General features: G+C 40.7%; 1 protein-coding gene across 1 annotated transcript; it reads right to left on the bottom strand.

Annotated features, from left to right (window-relative positions):
• LOC104747747 lies at positions 14,808–15,389 on the bottom strand. The gene has a single exon (XM_010469437.1). The coding sequence runs from the start codon at positions 15,350–15,352 to the stop codon at positions 14,996–14,998; it is 357 nt and encodes a 118-aa protein (XP_010467739.1). The 5' UTR covers positions 15,353–15,389; the 3' UTR covers positions 14,808–14,995.

Below are 15,674 nucleotides of genomic sequence, written 5' to 3'. Positions count from 1 at the left end.
CCTCCCTTGGTGGAGAAGAAACCGCAACCACTGGCATGACAGACTCCTTGGAAGGTAACGGATGCTCAACCATCACAGCAGGTTCCTCTTCACCCTGAAACAAGGCCCTACGAGCCATAGGAGCTGGCTTAGGAGCACTGTCAACCACTGGAACCACCTCTTTGACCGCAGCCTCACATGTCGTTACCGGAGCCTCCATCGAAGGTGCAGACTCAGTAGCGGATTGACGGCGATGGCGATATTCATTATATTGCACATACGACTAGAACCGACGCTGCTTGGCAACCGGTTCCCCAGCTGTAAAGGCAGTCTTACCCTTCAATCCCTGACCAAACTTTCCCTCAAAGGGTCGTTTTCCCTCCACCTGAGAGCCCTCACCGACCGAGTTGTGCTTGTGACCCCCTCGGGAACCACCCTCCAGTCCAGAACCTCGTTGTCTCTCAGCTTTGATAGCACCCTTATAGCTTTGAAGACGTCTATCAGCGTCATCCCTGGGTAAAACAACCGGAACCGAGTCATTATCCTCCAGAGGTGGGCAATGATCTTCATCGTGGTACAAACTAGAACACTTCTGACACACCCCATACAGCCTTTCATACCGAAGCGAGACTGTGGTTTCTTCCCCGTTGAAGAACTCGATCTCAGTCTCAAAACATAAAGGCTTGAGACCGTTGACCGTCACCTGAACTCGACCACCATCGATATCAACTTCCACCACAGCTCCCAATGCTTCTCCAATGCTCCTAAAGGTTGGAGCAGCCCAGAACTGGAACGGTACACCCATGACGCGAACCCAGAAAGTCAGAGCCGAAGGATAAGACGGGTCCACCGTTGGACTCCAGCGGACCATAGAGACCATCCAATGGTCAAAATGAAAAGGCGCCATCTTCAGAACCTCCATAATATCCTCCTCAACATCAAAATCGAACTGAAACTTGCCCATCCCAAGATCCGCACCAACCACTTTACCCTCAAGATGCCAGATTCTGGGAAACATCAAGAGGAGTGATTTCATATCCTGAGCACGCGGATTCATACACCGACCCATGACAGTCTTAGAATATCCCTCGATGAGTGCCGTGTTATCAAAATATTGAATCTTCACCTTATGCTTAGCCACCGAGGAAGCCGCATCCTTCGAACCGGAACATTGACCCAAGACGAGACTCTGAGACATCGTAAAAGACTTTGTGGCAGAGAAACTAGGAAAAGAGAACGAAGAACAATATGACCCGAGAGAGAGAAACAAATGTAAGATGAAGTGTGATTGCTCCTTGACCAAAGAGAGGATTTTATACTCCGGTTGAAACCAAATCCGCCATATCTCTCCCCCAAAGGAGCCATTAAAAAGCAATATCACAGGATCGTGAGGATAGCAGAATCCCCAAGCAATCGCTAGACATCCGAGAAACAAATAACCCCCGATCCGCCGAATCTGATATCTTGCAATCCCCAAAGACACAGAGAATCAAATCTGAACCAGATACCAAGCAAACCTCTTTCCTTTTAGCCTGACAGAACCAAAGAGACCCCATACAGACAAATCCCCAATCAGATCAAAACTCCGCCGTATCTACCCTGTTATCTCAGTCCGAGAAATCGTCCCTCCAATCTCCAACCCGATCTCAAGAATTAAATCCAGAGATCGCCCAGACCAGAACCAAATCGCATCCCAACAAAACCTCAGATCAACCCCAAAGAAACCAAATAAATTCCATATCACAATCCAATCGAAAGATCTCATGGTCGGGTCAAAACCCTAGAGATATCGCCATCGCCGTCGTCTTTTAGAGAGAGTTTTTTAGTATATTTCGATTTCACGTGTCAAGTTATTAATCTGAGATTTTGACATGTGTAAAAGTTAATATTTAATAGGATAAATTTGAGATAATGACAAAAAAAAATTGTTTAAACAATATTAATAATGAAAAAAGATAATTATCAAAAAAATTACAAAAATTAAACAGTTTTTTTTTAAATAATGATAAGGAGATTATATATTTAATATAATTCAAAATTATAACACTATTTACTTATTTTTAATTTTAAGTTATTAATTCAAAAAAATTAGAAAACAGATTAAGAAAAATGTATAGTTAATTATTAATTCTAAAAAATGTAAATACTCACTTCTACATAAACATAAATCGTCTCACATTTTTCATCTAACAAAATAATTTATTCTAAAACACTGCTTTAAACTTTGTTCTATTGGTAAAAAAGTTTTAATGGAAAGGTAAATTTATCTTATTTTTTTAAACCAATACTTTTTCCCTTTTTCAGTTTGGAATAGGTAAGAGATTAATATGTTGACCCAAACAAAAATGTAAGATTAATATATGCGTCTTCTTTTTTGAATACTGTATTTTAAATTTTATTGTAGTGTTTTTAGATTGTTTTATTTAATTTATTTTTTCATCTCCGATTTGAGATTCATATATTATCGTGCTTATAATTTTCTATTATTTCTTTAATTATGTCAAATTAATTTTCTTCTAATTTTTCAACCTTGATTGGTTGGTCATAGACCTTTTTTTATGCAAACATAGTTGTTACCATTCATTCAATCCCAAAGAAATATAAAGAGTAGAACCTCATCAACCTAACGGTTGGATAAAATAGGCTAATCAAACACAAGCTTACAACAAACATAGATAGATGGATTGAAAAAAACATAAACCGTTTTTGATAGATCCATAAGAGCTCGGAGATAGAGGCTACATCATGATGTGTCAAAGACACTTCCACAAATACATTGAGAAATATAGCATTAGTTACTATCAAAAGATTTTGTGACGTTGGAAAAGGGCTTTTAGTTTTATTGGTTGTCGGATCATGCCACTTTAAAATAGCTAAAAGACGTGAACATGTTCTCTCCGCACATGAGTAAGACAGAGCCAAGGTTATCTTCATGGTGGAAGAGGTTGGACGCCTGCAAGGTTATCTCCCCAAGGGAGGAAGGCAGAGCTACGGTTCCCTTCATGGTGGAGGAGGTTGGACAAAAGAATCTCTCCATAAGGGAGGAGGGCGGAGCCGAGGTTCTCTCTATGGTTGTTCATACACTATTTTGTGATACATCATTGATTAGTATACAATGTAATATACTTTTTATTTGAGAAGTTTCTCGAAACGACAAATTTAGTGATTAAAGAAACTATGCAAAAGTGAAAATAAATAGACGTATAATAGTTGGCTTAATGTGTTTATATAATATTTTCCTAGGTGGTGGTAAAGAATATATTTGTAACATACAATATACTTAGATGTAAAAAAATACACCTAATGGTTGGATAAAATAGGCTAATCATACACAAGCTTTCAACAAACATAAATAGATATATTGGAAAACTATAAACTGTTTTTGATAGATCCATAGGAGCTCGGAGATAGAGGCTATGTACATCATGATGTGTCAAAGACACTTCCATGAATACATTGGGAAATTTAACATTAGTTACTATCAAAAGATTTTGTGACATTGGAAAAGGGCTTTTAATTTCATTAGTTGCCGGAGCATGCCACTTTGAGATAGCTAAAAGACGTAAACATGTTCTCTCCACACATGAGGAGGGCAAAGTCAAGGTTCTCTCGATGGTGGAGCAGGTCGGACGCATGCAAAGGTTATCTTCCCAAGAGAGGAAGGCGGAGCCAAGGTTCTCTCTATGGTTGGTTGATAGACAGGTTTTCACCAAGGGTATCAATCCCCTATGCAGTTGTAGTACAAAGGGTTATCAATCCAAATGGTTGTGTATTGCTAACAGGAAGGATATGATCAGTACAATACAAGTCAAGCAAGGCAATTAAGGTTTGGGTTCTAACAGTCCTAAAATAAACAAAGTAAAAGAATATAAACAAGTAAGCCACACGACCTAAGCACTCGATGCAAGCAATCGAGTACAGGATCGAGTGGGGGTGATCGAGTATGCAAGTAAGTTATAAACAGCTCGAGGTATTACTCGATGCAGGTTATCGTGTACCTGATCGGGTAAGTGATCGAGTAAGTAAATAAAATGTAAACAAATAAAATACGAAAGTTCCTAAGTGTTCTAGACCAGTACGGATGCCTTACATGCCTCAAGCAATTATTTCCTAGATAATGAACCTCTAAAACCTTGACACCACACTTTCGCACTAGCAACAATCAACCTTGAACATACTACCACACTGTCGCACTAGCAATAAGAACAAGCATGCATTAAGAACAATTCATTTTTGTCAGTAAACTTAGACTCATCTGATTTTGTCACTCAGAGTTAAGCAAACCTCTAGCATTGACCTAGTCAAGCATTTTATCTACTCCTTTCGGCCTGTAGCATTGTAAACGCCCTAGATCTAATCTCCACCTTTCGGTCTGTTGAAAGCATTAAGAACATCAACCTAGAAGGAAATCTATCAATCATCACAATCAACTAAAGCATCCTAACCGATCAAGAACACCTAATCATCTATCCCATCCCTAGAAACTTTGCTACACTACTCGGACATAGAAACGAATGAGAAAGCAATCATAATAAACGAAAACGACATTATATTAAAAGATAGAGTAGAGTAGAAAGAGTATAGGATAAAGATCTAAGAAAACTACAAAATAAAAGTGCAAAACAAGAAGAAAAATGTTGAGTCACTCAGTTCTCTCACAGAAGCTCTCGCTCTCGCTCTCTGGTTTGAGGGTCTGCGGCGTGCTCGTTTGCGAGCTAGGGAAAGAGGGGGTTTATATATGGAAACCCGTTTGACCTAGCTTCCCAGACCTGCCCGATGGTCTACTCGATGGGGTACACGATGGTGAAGTCGGGTAACTCCTCGGGTGGATATTCGGGTTGCTCTTCGCGCTCTTGGATCCTCTTCGATCGTGTTGGGGTTCGGACTTGTTCTTGTAGTTTGATGGCTCCTTCGGGTACATGCTCGAGTTGTCCTTGTTTTCCCCCATTTTTGGCTCTTTAGCACTTGTTTTCATCCAAAATATGCAAATGCAGAAATGCAACACCCTATATGCTCTAAAAGTTGATTCCTAGAGTAAATGACCTAAAAATGCTAAGTTAGAGGTATGAACAATGCAAAATATAGACAAAAAAAGGATGCTAAAAACATGTAAATTAGAGTGTTATCATACCCTAAAACTTAAATCTTGCTAGTCCTCTTGCAAGGAAGTAAGAGGGTACGGTTTGAAAGTGGGGACTCATAACCTTAAGATGCTAACCGAAGGATTCAAGCTATAGTCCTTAAAGATAGTTTAATAGTGCTAAGATCAATCAACATACTTACAAATATTTTTCTATGCCTATTACCATGCATCGATCTAGCTCAACCTCCAACTAAAGATAAGGAACATCTCTTTCACATTCAATTAAGTGTTTGGCAAATTCTTGCAAATGGAAGGTGAATCAAGCTCAATTGGTTTCAAGGGTAAGGCTTTTTGATAAGGTGGTTTCAAGCAAATTCTTTAGGTGGTTTTCTCTCAAAAAGTGGAATGCTAGACAGTCGTGAAAACTATCTAAGACTGAGAACAATTTGGGCATACAAAGCTTAACTCTTGATGATCTACCCTTTTCTCATACATTCATCATTTTTTTTTTAAACCCCCTAAAATTAAACTACCCACATCCTTGATTTTAACTCTTTTTTTTTACTCCCTAAGGTTTAGACTTTTAGATTTTAAACTTCTAGCTCTTACTCTCTTTTTTTTTTTCTTTTTTTTCTTTACTAAACTCCTAATATACATATATTCATTTCTTTCTTTCTAGGAGACCATAGCAAGAACTTTTTCTCTTTTTTTTTTTTTTTTTACTTAGAGACTTAGAGCTAATTAATTCTAACCCTAGGGACTTTCTTCTCTTTTCTTTTTTTTTTCCTTTTCCACAACCCAACCCCAAATAAACATTCTAACCACCTATCTTTCAAAACCGAATCTATTAGCTAGTTCAAATCTAACTTAGCTAAATCAAGAGGCAGTTCTTTGTCGTTCTCAATACTCTCAAGATTTCACAACCTATAGCACAATGAAAAAGGCCTCACTCAACAATTCACAACAAGGTTTGAAAGAAAAATTTGGGTTCAAGGGTAGGACAAATGAATCGGGTTAAACGAAAAGATTGGTAAAAAGTGGAGTGCTAACCCGAGTTTTAGAGTTACCATGAGCAAGTATTCAAGTTCCATAAGCAAGACAATTAAAGTTCAAATTAAATCCAATAATATAGAGATGTTCTAATGTTCANCCCAATGTTCAAGAAAGTGGAGGAAGCATTCAATCGACACAAAGGGTCTAAGCAAAGATTTTTCATTTTTTTCCAAAGATTGATCTAGCAATAATGAACTGTGACTAAGGGCTATAGCTTCAATCCTAAGGTTTGATTTTAAACAAGGTGGTTTTAATCATTGTCCCCTAAGATGCATATGCAACAATCCTATATAAAGCAAATTAGACTCAATCCTAATATGTAAATGCAACTACATGAACACTCTTTAAATTTTTTTTTTTCAAAATTTTTCAAATTTTTTGGGTTTTTTAATGTACATAAATGCAAACTCAAATGAATAAAACTAGCATGCAAAAATTTGAAATAATAAAAATAAAAAAATAAAACACAATGTTAAATACATTCTAGGACCCTCCCCCAAACTTAAATTACACAGTCCCTGTGTAAATAAAAGTTGGAAAATAATCCAAGAATCACACAAAATGAATTAAACTAAATGCAATGGTATATACAAGTGTTGGATGAATGTGGTACCTCATGGGTTGGTGAAGAAGGAGGTTGCAGCAGCCTCCATACTTGCCAACGTATAGCCAGGGTCGTCGCTGGCTTCAGCAGGTGCCGGTGTTTGCTCGTCAAAGAGCTCAAATATGCGTACAGACGACTTACTCGGACCAGCATCTGAGGTGTTGATCGAGGGTGGGATCGTGTAGCTCATCGGATAGGGCAAAAAGACTGAGGAGAGAAAGCGCTAAAAACATGTTAATGATATTTACAAACCTCCCTTTGGGATTTCCTCCCAAGTGAGCTTGTTTATAGTCTCTAAGCTTGACTTTCGATTCATCTCAGACTGGCGCGGGGTCGTCGAGACGCAGAGATGATTCCTCCTCTGTGCTCTCGTCTGCCATGTACCTCTTCACTCGCTGCCCATTCACAGTAAATTCTTTCACATTGTTATCAAGAAGAGTGACCGCTCCATAGAGCAGAACGTCCTTAATTTCGAATGGTCCTGACCATCTTGACTTGAGCTTCCCAGGGAATAGCCGAAGCTGTGAGTTGAACAAAAGGACTTTGTCTCCAGCTTTTAAATCCTTGTGTCGAATTTTCTAGTCATGAAAAGCCTTGGTTCTTTCCTTGTAGATTCTCGAATTATCATAAGCCTCTAGCCGTATCTCATCGAGTTCGTAGAGATCCATTACTCTCTTTTCATGGGCGGTCTTGATATCTAAGTTGAGCAGCTTGGTTTCCCACATTGCTTTGTATTCTACCTTGACCGGAAGGTGACAGTTTTTTCCGTAAAGAAGCTGGAAGGGTGTTTGCCCAATCGGTGTTTTGTAGGCGGTCCTATAAGCCCATAGTGCATCATCTAGCTTGAATGCCCAGTCCTTTTTCGCGATTCCTACGATTCTGGCTAATATCGCTTTAATCTGTTTGTTGCTCACTTCCACTTGTCCGCTGGTTTGCGGGTGATAAGCTGTTGTGACTTTATGCTTGACTCCGTGCTTTTTAAGCAAGCCATCGAAAACCCTGTTGATGAAGTGGATTCCTCCATCACTTATCACTACCCGTGAGATTCCAAATCTGGGGAAGATAATGCTTTTGAACATCTTTATTACGACATTGTGATCATTCGTCGGACTGGTGATTGCTTCCACCCATTTCGAGACATAGTCGACCGCCACTAGGATGTACATGTTTCCATTCGAGGGTGGGTTGAAAGGTCCCATGAAGTCTATTCCCCAGACGTCAAATATTTCGACTTCTAAGATTGGTTGCTGAGGCATTTCATTCCATCGACCTATGTTGCCCATTATCTGGCACGAATCACATTTTACTATGAAGAGCTGTGCGTCCTTGAACATTGTTGGCCACCAAAGACCAGCTTGGAGTATCTTTTGGACTGTTTTGAAGGTTGCAAAATGTCCTCCATAGAAGGACCCATGACAGTGCTCCAATACTCCCTGAACTTCCTCTTCTGCTATACATCTTCTGAACATGCCATCCGTACCTTTCTTGTAAAGATAAGATCGTCCCAGTAGTAGTTGTTGACATCTCTGAAGAACTTTTCTTTCTATGAGCGTCAAAGTCCTTGGGAATTTCCCCACACACCATGTAGTTCACAAAGTCTGAGTACCAAGGGAGCTTAGCCGACTCGATAGCCATCAACTCGATCGACCCGGTTGACTCAGGGATCGAGTGGGCTATCGTGTGTCCGATCGTGTGGCTCATTTCCTCCAAGAAGGCGATGTGCATCAGTCTTTCCTCGGGCATTGAATCGTCGATTGGGAGAGGGTCTTCGATTCTCATTCTGGACAAATGGTCTGCTACTCCGTTTTTAATCCCCTTTTTATCCAGGATTTCTATGTCGAATTCTTGCAGAAGAAGGATCCATCTGAGGAGCCTGAGTTTGGTGTCCTTTTTCGAATAAATGTACCATAGGGCGGCATGATCCGTGTAGACAATCATCTTAGATCCGACTAAGCAGCTTTTGAACTTTTCGAACGCGAAAACCACAGCAAGGAGTTCCTTTTCAGTTGTGGCATACCTCGTCTGGGCATCGTCCATGGTCCTGCTAGCGTAGTAGATCACATGGAGCTTTTTATCTATCCTCTGACCCAGTACGGCTCCCACAGCGTAATCTGAAGCGTCACACATAATCTCGAAGGGATGGTCCCAGTCAGGAGCTTGAACTATTGGTGCGCTCACCAAGACCTCCTTTATCTTGTTGAAGGCGTCTAAACAGTCTTTGTCGACAACAAACTCCGCTTCCTTGCAAAGTAGCCTCGTTAATGGTCGTGCGATCTTAGAAAAGTCTTTAATGAATCGCCTGTAAATCCCCGCGTGCCCAAAAAAGCTTCTGACATCTCTTACTGATTTAGGAGGTTGCAGCTGGACCATTACTTCGTCTTGGCCTTGTCGACCTCTATCCCCTTTTCTGAAATCTTGTGTCCTAAAACTATTCCCTCCTGGACAATGAAGTGGCACTTTTCCCAGTTTAACACTAGATTGGTTTCCTCGCACCTTTTTAGCACCTTACAGAGGTTTGACAGACATGACGAGAAAGAATCTCCATATACCAAAAAATCGTCCATCAAAACCTCCACCATTTCTTCTATTAAATCAGAGAAGATAGATGTCATGCATCATTGGAATGTTGCGGGAGCGTTGCATAAACCGAAAGGCATCCTCTTGTAGGCGAAAGTTCCATAAGGGCAGGTGAACATTGTCTTCTCTTGGTCAGCAGGGTGTATTGGGATTTGGAAAAATCCACTATACCCGTCAAGGAAGCAGTAGTAAGGGTGGTTAGCTAGTCGTTCCAGCATCTGGTCTATGAAAGGTAGGGGGAAATGATCCTTCCTTGAGGCTGTGTTGAGCTTCCTATAGTCAATACACATTCGATGACCAGTTATTGTCCTCGTGGGAATTAGCTCATCTTTCTCATTCTTGACGACGGTGATTCCTCCCTTCTTTGGAACACAGTGCACTGGGGACACCCAAGTACTATCGCAAATAGGGTAGATAACTCCAGCATCGAGCAGCTTCAGAATCTCCTTTTTTACCACTTCTTTCAGGTTTGGATTTAGGCGGCGCTGAGGCTCTATACTAGAGTATGATTCATCTTTAAGGTTTATCCGGTGGGTGCACAGATCAGGGGATATACCCTTGATATCATCTAAAGTATAGCCTATTTCTCTCCTATAATTTCTTAATTGGGTGCAAAGCAATTGCAATTCCTTTTCAGGTAGGCTAGAGTTAACAATTACTGGATAAGTTGAATTAGGTCCTAAGAAAGCGTACCTTAGCCCATCTGGAAGGGGTTTTAGATCCACTTTAGGCGCCTTAGATTTCAGCCAATCATCTGTGATTTGGGGTTGTTGTTTGAGGTGATGCCCGATCACTCTACTCGGTGGGGCGATCGGGTCGGTGTCCGGATTGGTTGGTGTCGAGCAACTGCAGGACATGACATAGGAGTTTACAACTGACTTGTCCAGGCTCCTTTCGTCGAATACCATTTCCTCTTTGTCAGCTTCCCTCATGTTCTCACTTAGCTCTGGTTCGATGACATCTAGATAAGTATCAAGCAACTCTTTGTAGAGCTCCTTTTATTGATGCACGAATCACTCCTTACCATAATTTGTCAGTGCTGTTTGCAAACAATTCCCTATAGCTATCTCCTCAAATGACTCGTCACGCAATCTTTCTAACTCTTCTATCCAGAAGGTTTGCCCAGCTATTGTAGGTTTTTTCATAGTCTCCCGGATGTCAAACTGCATAGTGAGGTCTTCCCCGAGCTTCAGATCGATCTTCCCGTTCCTCACATCAATCATCGCTCCCGCGGCCTAAGATAAGCGGGTCCCTTGGCTCCACATCCATCTCCAATACCACGAAGTCGGTTGGTACGTCTACTGGCCCTACTTTGACGGGCAGATCTTCCAAAACTCCTCTTGGAAACCTCGTAGTTCGATCAGCCAGAACCAGCTGGATGTCGGTAGGGGTGAATTTCTCAAATCCGAGACGTTTAGCTACAGTGAGTGGTATCAACCTGACTGATGCTCCCAGATCGCAAAGACATCATCCAAACTTCAATGGTCCGATCGAGCAAGGTCAGGTAAAAGATATGGGGTCGCTAAGCTTCTTAGTGCGGCAGTCCTCTGGATTATCGCACTGCACTCATGATTGAGTATAACCATCCCATGTACTTGCTTGATCCGCTCCATAACTGCATCCTTCAGGAATTTCTGGTAAAGGGGAATCAAAGTAAAGGCATCCATTAGGGGCATGCGAAGTTCGAGTTCTTGCATCTGTTTTTCGAACAATGCCTTGTACTTCTCCAGGAGATCCTTGCGAAATCATCCAGGGAATGGCAGAGGTGGCTTGTAAGGTGGGGGAATGAATCTTCTTTCTTTCTGCTTTTCGCTTCCCGGGTTGTTTGCAGGAGGCAGAGGTACTGGAGGGTCAACCCGATCACCTGTCCGAGTAGTGAGGTCGGGTAGTGGATCGAATTGGACATCGGGTTGTCATGGGGAGTGGCTCTGTCGTTCAGCAGAAATGGTCGGTTCACCGAGATCCTCCCCATCTAGATCATTACTGTCCTCAGGGATGACTTGTGGTACTGTTCGAGGTGGTAATTGTCGGCCACTGCGTAAGGGGATCGCTTGTGCGGACTCCGTGTGACTGTATGAGGTGGAAGCCGAGTTATCCGTAATCACCTGAATTCTGGATCCCAACGCATCAAATCGTTTGTGCAGTTCTTGGAAATTGGCTGACAGACGACATGTCAGATTGTCGAATCGTGCATTAATGCTAATTGTGTCTGTCTTCTGAGTGTATAGGACTGTGTGCATTAAGGATAGCAAATCCATCGAGGACGAACTCGATGGGGGTATCGGGTTCTGCATCGAGTTTGTGTAAGGCATGGTCGGGTTCGGCTTGTAGGTGTTGTACCATCTGTTATACCCTCCATGGTTGTTGATGTAGTTAACATCCTCTAGCTGCATAGTCTCCCTATCTTGTTGTTGAAACTGCTCGTCCTCAGATATAGCATGTACATGCTCCTGCTGGTTGAGGAGCTGATCGAGCTTGTCATTGAGGGCTTTCATGCCCCTCATATACTTGGCATCTTCCTCTCCTGTAGATCGCACAGAGGGACCATATTCCTCATTGTAGTTGCCATCAGATTGAGCCAAGTTCTCAACTAGGTCCCAACCTTCATCAACATCCTTGTTGAGGAATTTACCATTACTTGCGGTGTCCAGCAACATCCGTATTTCGGAGACCACTCCTCTGTATAGTGTGCTCAGCAATGAAGCATTACTGAAGCCGTGATGTGGACATCGAGTAGTGTACTCCTTGAAACGTCCCCAAGCTTCGTTGAATGTTTCATTGTTCTTCTGTACAAAGCTGGAAATTTTATTTTGCAGCCTTGCTGTTCTGGAGTTAGAGAAGAATTTGGCGAGGAATGCCTTCTTGCACGCTTCCCAAGTGGTGATGGACTCCTTAGGGAGCGATTTCTCCCAGATGTGTGCTTTATCTCCCAAAGAGAATGGGAAAAGCATGAGCTTGAATCCATCTTCACTTACTCCATTTATCTTAGTGAGGCTACAGAGTCTATCAAATTCATCCAGATGATCCAATGGGTCCTCCATTGGCAGTCCATGAAACTTATTGCTTTGTATCATCTGGATGAGACTACTCTTGATCTCAAAATTTTTGTTCTGCACAGCTGGTGGCACAATGCCATTCCTCTGTGTGAGTAGTCGGAGCATCTCCTGCTCCTATGTTGGTTCTTGCGTGAGGAGCTGGTGGACCGTTCTGATTATTCATCGTCTCTTCAATGATTGCTGGTTCTGGGTGAACTTGCTGTTGTGTGAGTAGCCGAGGTCTGTCGATGTTGTCGATAAAAGGACTCAGGTTCTGGCTACCTCGGGATCGTGTTTGCATGTACAGGTAGGTATCCGAGTGTGTACACGAGGATCAACTAGATCCAGGTGATCGAGTGACGGGTCGGGTGGGTGCTCGGGTTGTACCTGAGATTCAAAACAAACAAAGGCAAAAGCAAACAAGTCAGTATCCGAAACAAATATAAACAAACGAACTTGATCTAGCAAGTCATGAAATCCTAAACGTAGCAAAATTAAAACAACCAAATGGCAACGGCGCCAAATTGATAGACAGGTTTTCACCCAGGGTATCAATCTCCTATGCAGTTGTAGTACAAAGGGTTATCAATCCAAATGGTTGTGTATTGCTAGCAGGAAGGATATGATCAGTACAATACAAGTCAAGCCAAGCAATTAAGGTTTGGGTTCTAACAGTCCTAAAATAAACAAAATAAAAGAATATAAACAAGTAAACCACACGACCTAAGCACTCGATGCAAGCAATCGAGTACAGGATCGAGTGGGGGTGATCGAGTATGCAAGTAAGTTATGAACAGCTCGAGGTATTACTCGATGCAGGTTATCGTGTACCTGATCAGCTAAGTGGTCGAGTATGTAAAGAAAATGTAAACAAATAAAATACGAAAGTTCCTAAGGATGGGGGTAATCGAATCCTAAGTATTCTAGACCAGTACGGATGCCTTACATGCCTCAAGCAATTATTTCCTAGACAATGAACCTCTAAAACCTTGTCACCACACTTTCGCACTAGCAACAATCAACCTTGAACATACTACCACACTGTCGCACTAGCAATATGAACAAGCAGGCATTAAGAACAATTCATTTTTGTCAGTAAACTTAGACTCATCTAATTTTGTCACTCAGAGTTAAGCAAACCTCTAGCATTGACCTAATCAAGCATTTTATCTATTCCTTTCGGCCTGTAGCATTGTAAACGCCCTAGATCTAATCTCAACCTTTTGGTCTGTTGACAGCATTAAGAACATCAACCTAGAAGGAAATCTATCAATCATCACAATCAACTAAAACATCCTAACCGATCAAGAACACCTAATCATCTATCCCATCCCTAGAAACTTTGCTACACTACTCGGACATAGAAACGAATGAGAAAGCAATCATAATAAACGAAAATGACATTATATTAAAGGATAGAGTACAGTAGAAAGAGTATAGGATAAAGATCTAAGAAAACTAGAAAATAAAAGTGCAAAACAAGAAGAAAAATGTTGAGTCGCTCAGTTCTCTCACAGAAGCTCTCGCTCTCTGGTTTGAGGGTCTGCGGCGTGCTCGTATGCGAGCTGGAAAGAGGGGATTTATATATGGAAACCCATTTGACCTAGCTTCCCAGACCTGCCCGATGGTCTACTCGATGGGGTACACGAGGGTGAAGTCGGGTAACTCCTCGGGTGGATCTTCGGGTTGCTCTTCGTGCTCTTGGATCCTCTTCGATCGTGTTGGGGTTCAGACTTGTTCTTGCAGCTCGATGGCTCCTTCGGGTACATGCTCGAGTTGTCCTTGTTTTTTCCCATTTTTGGCTCTTTAGCACCTGTTTTCATCCCAAATATGCAAATACAGAAATGCAACACCCTAAATGCTCTAAAAGTTGATTCCTACAGTAAATGACCTAAAAATGCTAAGTTAGAGGTATGAACAATGCAAAATATGGACAAAAAAGGATGCTAAAAACATGTAAATTAGAGTGTTATCATTGGTCATACTGATGATACATCATTGATTAGTATACTATGTAATATATTTTTTACTCGAAAATTTTCTTAAACCAATAATTTTAGTGATTAAAGAAACTATGCAAAAGCTAAAATAAATAGACATATAATAGTTGACATAATGTGTTTATATAGATATTTTCATAGGTAGTGATAAAGAATATATTTGTAACATACAATATACTTTTAACGGTAACATAAACCAAAAATTTGTAAATGGATATAAATCAGTGTATTATAGCAAAAAAATTTTTTTTTTTATAAATAACATACAACAAATTTTAATATACTTTTGTTAAATTTAATCTTATTTACAAAAGTTTAAAACCCGCACATCGAGCGGGTCCTTATTTAGTCATATATAAATGATTAATTGTCATGCCGTGATCACCTTTTCCTTTAAAATCAGGTCATGTATAAGGCTTACAGATTCTTTCACACAACATAAGAAACACTAAGTTTTTTGTTTATTCATGATTATATTATATACATAGATAAATAAAAAGCTGCTAATCAAGAACCATACAAAGGATCGAAGACACAAACTCTCCAATACAACTGCCCCTTTTATCATATTCATATATATACATAGACTATATAGTGCTATAGCATAACATACCAAAATAATAAAAGAACATGCATGTAATACATATATGTACAAAGTAACATTTTAATTTGAACAAGATGCGGTACACTTGGTCGTACAGTCAAATGAACATCCTCCGCTACGGCTGGTGCTTTTATAACCATCCTTGTTAACGTTGGTTGATTTGTAGCACTGCTCGGGACACGTCAGTTTCTTACCGCTACAAGGTCCTTGCGCCGAGCAGGTATGTGTCGGATTCATCACATCTCCAGAAGCGAATCCTCCTCCAGAACCACCAGAGGTCCCCGAAAACCCATGAAACCCAGATTTGGATCCAAACATCTGACTGAATCCACCATCCCAAAGTTGACGACTAGCTTGAGATGCTGAGACGAAGATTATTATTAGAAGAAAAGGTAAAAGGATCGATTTTGTAAACATTTTGTTGTTCTTGTTGTTGTGCGTGTAGATTGGTTGTTGTGAGGTTATGGCATATATATATAACATATTCTGACTAGATATATGGCCTGTGATTTTCTTAAGCTATTTAAAGAAAGAGACAATGAGAAAATTTAGGCAGACTACAATTATTTGGGAAAGCTGTCTAATTTTAGATTAATTATAGAGGGTCAGATTATTGGCCGGAGTAGTGTATGCAACTAAGAAACTGTGTAAACATTCTTGTAATCATCCCAATTATAATAAAACGGAAATACACAACATAGTTTTATAGACTATATAGTTTTAATAAGTTGGTTACAAA

Source organism: Camelina sativa, chromosome 15 (assembly GCF_000633955.1).
Source record: "Camelina sativa cultivar DH55 chromosome 15, Cs, whole genome shotgun sequence".
Lineage (NCBI taxonomy): Eukaryota > Viridiplantae > Streptophyta > Magnoliopsida > Brassicales > Brassicaceae > Camelina > Camelina sativa.
Note: the sequence above shows the minus strand (reverse complement) of the source record. Positions and strands in the feature narration are given on the sequence as shown.

Coding starts and splice junctions, on each gene's coding strand:
- LOC104747747 (XM_010469437.1), bottom strand. CDS start 15,352: ATGTTTACAAAATCGATCCTTTTACCTTTTCTTCTAATAATAATCTTC.